The sequence below is a fragment of the Calypte anna genome, chromosome 11 (genome assembly GCF_003957555.1).
Source record: "Calypte anna isolate BGI_N300 chromosome 11, bCalAnn1_v1.p, whole genome shotgun sequence".
NCBI lineage: Eukaryota > Metazoa > Chordata > Aves > Apodiformes > Trochilidae > Calypte > Calypte anna.
In genome coordinates this window covers 6,049,347-6,057,387 of record NC_044257.1, presented here as the reverse complement: position 1 = coordinate 6,057,387, position 8,041 = coordinate 6,049,347, and the positions used below count along the sequence as shown (strand labels likewise).

Genomic DNA, 8,041 nt, shown 5'->3' with positions numbered 1-8,041 from the left:
ATTAATAAAATCATCAAAATCCGTTTAATTTACCTTTTTTTTTTTTTTTTTTTTTTTTGAAACCAAAGGGTGACTTGAAATTCTTAAATATTCACATTGACAAGCCAGCTGGCTCTGGGGTACAACTTACATAACAAAAGCGCATATCAGGTACCAGGTGAACCATCACATTCGAACAGCAAAAAGTTTTAAAGACATAAAGTCCAAGAGGTATTCAGACTACAGTGTTAATTCTTTACTAAGGATTCATAATCCTCTGCAGGGTAAAAATCCTCAAGAAAAGTATTGCTCACCCAAGCTTTTCAGTGTTAAATCCTGCATGATGCCCAGTTTACAACTGGGGATGCTAGGTGGAAGAGCAAAGCAATTATTTCTGGTTTAAAAAGGCAAGTATCTCTCCCACACTGTTAATAAAGAAAAACACATAACACAAAATACTTGAATTTTGGAACTGTAAATATATATATATATATATGTGCACATGAATGTAAAATTGGTTGTTTCTCTTGGGTTTTTGAAGGCAATCAAACTGATTTTTTTCCATAAATATTAATGTGAGGAGAGAAAACTGCTGAGTGAAAATATCAGGCTGAATTCTGTTTCCCCAAATTCCCACTGAGGTTAATGATCATTGCAGGTGCCTAAGAGAAGCCAAATCATGTGCAAGGTCAAAGCAATTTTTTGTTTTTACAATCAAGTTAGAAACATGGAGGCTTGCAAGTGGACATCTTATCACAGATATAGCAGCATAAGCATGCCACAGACATACAATCTCATAGAATAAAATTATAAAATATAAAGCATTTGAACCAAATCAAGCCTTAAATGTGATAAATTATTTCCTTCAAAGGAAACTTACCTAGGCTCAATAAGGTCTTTGCTAGCAGCATTTTTCTTTATAAAGAAATTAAAAATGCCAAAATATCGACAATTTTATGAGGAGGAGCTGAGCAGTTAAGGAGAAATTTCCCATTATTAGGGGGTATGAAAATATACTAGCAATTAATATGCAATACATATAATATGTATACTCATACTTACAAATATAAACTCACATACAGCCTGGGACAGTTCATGTTAACCAAGGGAAAGGCTAAATAACACTAAGTTATTACTAAATACAGGTACACTTTAAAAACACAGAGACAGCAAATTTTATCTGTTGCAAAATTGTATTTGATTACTCGAGTAAAATTACAGTATCTCTGCTGTTAGTAAGTATTAAATGTTAAAGAAACTGGACCTCTTTTCCTTTCAACTTTCCGAGAAAGTGCATGTAACAGTCCAAGGTTCCCCCTGCCCCCCCCAATACCTAATACAAAATAAACAAACACTATACTTGTTCCCTTGGTCAAGGAGTAGGGCTTGGTCTTGTAAGGAACATATGTACATTTTAATGAAAGTGATGTCTTGTTGTATATACAGGAGCATCTACGGTTGTCCACGGAAGTTGTTCAAGATGCCATACTTAGCAGCATTGTGAAAGTCCAGCACATGTTCTATAATGAATATACCTACAAGGCAAAATGTTACGTCTCAGTTTCAACTACCAAAACAACACTTCAGTATCTTCTCTAATAATCTGCGTGCTTATTACTGTACAGAAAGGTATTAACATTTAAGACGACTCAAGTAAAAAGCACAATACAAATAACAGTTCAAAACGGAAAATGTTAAACCTACAAAAATTAAAGCAGTTTTAATTTTATAATAAAAATCAAAAACTGAGCTGTGTAAAGGACCCACACTATTCAGTCTATATTTTTTCAGTCCTTTTCTTAATTCTGTTTGGAAAAATTAAACAATGTGTTTGCTGAGAAAATTTCCAGCAGGATCAAAGTGTACATTTATATACAGATTTTTATTAGAGATCTAATGCATCACTGAGGCATCGCATCAGTACCAGAGTCCATGTTAAACTGGATATAGAAAATAAGTTAATGCCAGAATAAGATCACCTAGCAGAACAGACTTGCAACTGCCATAAATGTTACAGCAAGTTTACAGCACTCTAGTCGATTAGTATTTAGTTCAAAATACAGGAGACCAAAGTTAATGCTTGCATTTGTTTGCAAAGCAAGGTTATATCACTAATAAATAAGCTCTCTTAGAACTCTAGAAGTAGAACATGGTACAAAAGAAAGTCTGTGTAATGTTGTAGCCTGCAGCTTGAAAAAAGCAACCCTAGGTTGCACTATTTGCAGGAATGTTATTTATGGAGTTTTTCCCTAATTTGTTACAATTTCTTTGTTGTCTTCCACGAAACGAGTAAAACGGAAGTTTGTCCCATTTTCATTGCCTGCCATTTTCTCCAGACCAGCTAGAGGTGCATTGGGTTCTGAATTCTGGAGCTTCTCCAGGCTTCCTGTCAAGCCGCTGATGGGAGAGCTGCCACCATTGCCCAGCCCCCCCGGTGCTGGAGGGATGCCACCGTTCTGGATGACAGAGATCTCGTTGGTCTTCATGGCCAAGCCATTGGAGAGTGCTGCTGCATACTGGTTCCAGAAGCTGGAGGGGTCTCCATTCCCTGACCGGGCAGCCAAATCCTTCTGAAACATTTCTGGGAACTTGACAGGATTGCCTCCTAGGAATGTCATGGGGCCATCTACGGAAAGTCGTCTGCCTCGTCTTGCAGGAGTACTGTTCCACATGTGAGTGCCCATGTGAACCTGAAAAGAGAGAAAGAAAGAAACAAACAACAGCGTTTGACAGAATTTAGACTTATTTTTTTCACAGAGAAGGCGGCATTCCGTGGACATGTCCAGCTGCCATGTTACATAATGAACAGCACTAAAGGTAGCAAATGCAGGGCTCCATTTCCTATCTGGAATAATAAACAAACTTCTTCTGGATTAGCCCATCACCATTACCCAGAACACCCTCTTTTCCTGCTGAATGATGAATTTCTTGTTATGCTTTTTGTCTTTTTTTTTTTTTTTTTTTTTTTTTTTATTACATGTATTTAGCTTATAATGACTTGTTATTCTGTCAATTGCAGAGAGCTGCTTTCAGGGCTAGAATTGCTATGTCCACTTTCATTGCAATGGTAAGTATTGTATCTGACACCCTCTACCCTATAAACGTCCTTTTCAGACAGGCAGAAGGTATCCTTTACTGATTGCTCATCGGAGAGCCTCGTGTATAGACAGAATAGCCTGAAAGTAATTATTCATCTCACATTACTGGCAGCAACCTCTAGAGAAATACTCTGTCAACAGAAAAATGTACACAGAAAGTGCTCAACTGGTGTTCTAAAACTGTATTTGCTTTTTCAAATGCATATCAGTAGGAAATGTTAGTTATATAATCAATTATAGTAATGCCCATTAGTTCCAGAATTATGTTAATAGTTTTTTAAACACTCATCATCTTACATGATAGTTATGAAAAACCACACAATCAAGAGCCTTTCACTTCTTAAAGAGGTGTGTGAGGTACAAAACACATTACTCTTAATTAATACTCCTTACCATCGTTTGGCCATTCTGTTTCACACTCTACAGAAGACAGTCTTTGCTGGTATAAAACTTTTAATTACACATCAAAAACAACTCAAGTTTTGGACCAGCTGCCAGCATGAGCACCCAACAAGAGGCCATCTAGGTCTACCAGAGCTGACTAAACATGCTATTTGTCACACCACAGAAACCCTAAGGTACCACTGCTTGCAACATTAATGGATGTAAAAAATTAATAATAATAATAATAATAAAAAAAAACCAAACCAAACAAAAAAAAGAAACACCCCCCCCCAGAAAAAAAAATAAAAAAAACCCCAAACAAACCCACAAAACACCAGGGAGAAAATGAAACCTAAGAACAGCAAGAGGAAAAAGTACCTTCAGATTGCCTTTTGTTGTGAATGCTCTTCCACATATAGTGCAGGCAAAAGGTTTCTCACCAGTGTGTGTCCTTTCGTGGATCTGCAGAGCACTAGAAGATGAAAATGTTTTCCCACACGTGTTGCAGTAGTGCTGTTTGGGGGTTCTTCTGGGGAGAGCAGGGAGCAGGACCGGGGATGTGGCAGAGGAGGACAGCAGCCCCGAAGCAACTAGACCAGAGGGTGCTTCTTTGCTGTCCTGAGGAGAGCTGTGCACAAAGCCATTAACCTCAGTTTTTATGAGTGATGACAGTGAATTAGCAGGCATAACTGATGAGTTCTGATTAGAGCCAATACTAGAGCTGGGTTCAAAAAGTTGTGATGGTAGGTCTCGCATTTGATGTGTCAACATATGCTGCTTCAAATTACCCTTTGTGGAAAAGCCACGATTGCAAACTGTGCAAATAAATGGTCTCTCTTTGGTATGACTTCTGTAATGAATGTCCAAGGCACTCTGACAAGCAAATGTTTTGCCACAAATGTCACATGCGGTGTTTTTAAATTTACCTCTGTCTCTGAAAGGAAAGAGCATACTCAGAGACTCTTCTTTAATAATTTTATCAGTGTTACTAGACGTCAAGTCCAAAGCACCACTGTTAGCAGGGGTTGGAGACAAACCATTGGCAAACTCACTTGGTAAAGCTCGTACTGGTTTCTCTTCAATACTCGGTGACTTGTGGTAATCATTAGTGCTGTTAGATGGGGACAAGGCCTGCATGGAAGAGGTAGACTCTGAGACAGCAGGGCTTCCAGCACTTTGGCTTTCCATATCACCACCAACAGACGACGAATCGTTAGTCAAAACATCCCCTTCCACTGACCCATTTTCAACCGACTTTAGGCTTGCTTGAAGTTGTTCAGCAAGTCCTGCATTGATCATCTTCATCTGATTTTCCAAAGCAGCAATACTTGACATTTCCAGGGGCAGAGGAGAAGAAGACAAGCTGTCTTGTGACACATCCGCAGATTTTGGTGTATCTGGTACGCTGCTGTCAGGACAGTCTTCCATGTTCTCATCCGAGAAGTTGTCTATATCATCAAAATTCTTATCATCAAAAGATCCTGTATCTGATTCCATTGACTCGGGATAGTTTTCTGTCACGGGGGTGTTCGGGATCTGCCCTCCCATGTGCATTCGGATATGCTGCTGCAGCACAACAGCATTGGTGAATTTTTTCTGGCAGATTGGGCACGAATGTTGTACTCTCAGCGGGGGCATGGCACGGTGGACACTGTAATGAGTCTTTAAGTTGCCTTTAGTAGTGAAAGCACGACCACAGATTTTACATTTAAATGGCCTCTCACCAGTATGGGTGCGATAATGCATTTTCAGTGCACTCTGGCAACTGAGAACTCGGTGGCAGATGATGCACTCGTTAGGATCGGTTGCCTTTTTGTCAATGTTTTCTACCAGTTGCTGCAATTTGGATGTTTCGGATGCTGGCGTTGAATCCAATAGTCCTCCAAATGGAAACTTTGCTTTAAATTGCTCTGACATTAGAGGCATCAGTGGATTTGTAAAAGTGGCGACGCTGCTGGAGCCCGTGTCAGCTGCCGGGGAGCTGACGGAGCTGCTCACGTTAGTGACGGCGTTCGTGGTTTGAGGGTTTTCTTCCATTTTGCAATTTGAGGTAGGCAAAGCACCAGCCTCTACCTCATCAGAAAGTCCATTGGAAATTTTTGATGTCGGATCAGCTGTTCCCGAGTCACTCTTGACAGAGCAGGGAGGGCTAGCAGAAGGATGGCTAATGGGAATTGGCTGAGGCTCCTCAGTTTTGATGAATGGGGTCAAGCTTGGGATTGTTGGTGGGAGCGGCAGCCCAACAGAAGTTGTCAGGGTGGAGAGGACTGGCTTGCTGTCCAGCCAGCTTGTGACAGGTTTCTCTGGCGGTATAGACATCCCATAAGGAATACCTGTGCTTGTAGGAATATTGTCCAAATGCTCTGGCACCGGGTAAGGATTCATTTGAATGTGAGGGTATTTTTCTTTATGACGCTGAAAGTGGACTTTTAAGTTTCCCTTTGTGGAGAACCTGTTTCCACATATGTTGCATTTAAATGGCCTCTCGCCAGTGTGAGAACGTAAATGAATCTGCAAGGCACTGTCACTCCCGAACACTTTAGCACAGAACCTGCATTTATGCTTAAAGAATGCCTCATCTGAATTACTTTTTGCTTCAAAAGCAGCTACATTTGGTGGCTTGCTTTTTCTTTGCTGTGCCAAGGCAGTCAAGGAGTTTAAATCCTCTGCAGGTGTTCCAATATTGGACAAGGGACTGGAGAAAACAGAGTTACTAGGGGCGGGCTGAGGTAGAAGTGGATTAGATGCAGGACTTAATAAACTGCTTATTGCAAAAGCTGGTGAAGATGATGCTGATACTGGTGGGTTGCCGAGCTGTGAGCCACCAATACTTGAAGCCACTTTTTCTGAGGACGGTGTTGTAACTGCTGCTGCCAGTATGTTAATATTTGGAGAAGAGCCACTACTGGATGGAATTAGAGTGTTGCCAGGGTTGCTCTGAGGTAGCTGTATAGGGGGTAGCTGTTTCACACCACTGATGCTGGCAGATTGACTAGCAAGGCTTTGTGCTAATCCAGCTGCTGCAGCCAGCTGCTGGGATAAATGGGAACTTAGTGTGGACAAGGGGTTGGCAGATGTTCGTAAAGTACCTTGAGAAGGGCTAGAAGATGTTGGCATGTCTGTATTTTGGGAAGCCAACAATAATATTTGGTGACGAATTTGTTCAATTAGTTGCAACTGATGGATCTGCTGCTGCTGTAATGCCAACAGTTGCTCCATCAGGGCAGGTACAGCAAGCTTACTGTTTGATGCACCATTACATCTCGCTTCCTGTGAGAACTGTGCTACTGCCACTTTTGTACTCTGAAGGTTTTCAATTATTACATTACTATTTATCACTGAAAAGTTGCCTAATGTTGTCAGGTCCCCTATGTGAGGTAGAGAGGTTGTTACAGCTGAGGTACCCATTGTGGAGCTGTTACTGCTTGTAATACTATTGTTGACGCTCTTGGAACTGCTACTGCTATTGTTAATGCTGGAAGCCTCCACATCCATGGATTCTTCCCTGTCAAGTTTGTTATGCTCTGAAAGGTCACTGCAGTCTACTTGATCTGTGTTATTAACTGTGTCATTCATCTGTTCATCAGGATTATCAGAAGGGGAACTAGGAGGGAAGGTTTCAGAAGGAGAAGCTGGATTTTCATTCACAATTAAAACTAATTGATTTTTAGTACAATTCTTCTTGTGTTGCAGGAGATCTGATAATTCAAAGAACTCAGCACAGCACCTGCCACAGACATGGGCGTCCTTGTTCTTAGTGGTTCGATTTGCTTGACCCTTTTCTGTGTCTCCTAAAACATCAAAAGATGATGGATTAGGAACAGTAATACAAAAATATTCTGCAGGACATTTTATTTAAAAGTACTGTTTTTACTGACCACTCTAAAGTAGACTGAGACTGTACATGAAAATAGATCAGTACTTCTACTTCACAAAAATAAGTGAAAAGTAACATTTAAAACTATGCAAGGGAGTTTTATCAATCCCTGTGTCTTAGATGATCATTTTCTTTGGATAATCCATCAAAATATAAAATACTATGAACTGAAGGCATTGGAGCATAATGACATTCCATAACAAAGTATTGATTTCCAATAATTCATACTGCTTATTGTCTAGTTGTCCACAGAGTGCAAATCAGCTATTTGAAGGACTCATTAGACTCTCACGTTCCTGTCAACCTTGTTCATTTTCAACTGGTTCAAAGATATCTGTGACAGTTGCCCCATCACTAAACTAATTTGTAGTCATTCGAGGTCCCAATCAGTTGCTGACAAGAAAAAAAAAAAAAAGTATGTATTACCAAGCTACAGACTGACAATGACAACCCCCCATTTCTCCCAAGTTGCTACATAAGGTATAAACTATGAACCTGTTAAGATGGATTGGTTTTCCAACCAAATTTAATTCTGCTGCAGTTACAGACAAACGGAATGTAAAAGAAAAATGCTTTATAAAATGGTAACGTTTACCATAAAATGGTAAAGAGCCAAGGCACTTTAAAGACCCTTTGTAATGTCTTGAGCAATGCTTCTAAAACATTTGTTTAAAATGTCCCGTTTGCCACCATGTGCTTCACC

General features: G+C 40.1%; 1 protein-coding gene across 7 annotated transcripts in view; it reads right to left on the bottom strand.

Annotated features, from left to right (window-relative positions):
- Window positions 1-1,158: 1,158 nt before the first annotated feature.
- The window catches only part of SALL1 (spalt like transcription factor 1), a 17,422-nt gene continuing 10,539 nt past the window's right edge, over window positions 1,159-8,041 (bottom strand). For all 7 annotated transcript variants that reach the window (XM_030457701.1, XM_030457699.1, XM_008501297.2 and 4 more), the window contains 2 exons: window positions 3,840-7,252; window positions 1,159-2,669 (listed from right to left, as the gene is read on the bottom strand). In XM_030457701.1, coding sequence (XP_030313561.1) covers window positions 2,229-2,669; window positions 3,840-7,252 — 3,854 coding nt within the window. In that variant the 3' untranslated portion in view covers window positions 1,159-2,228. The remainder of the gene's footprint in view (window positions 2,670-3,839; window positions 7,253-8,041) is intronic.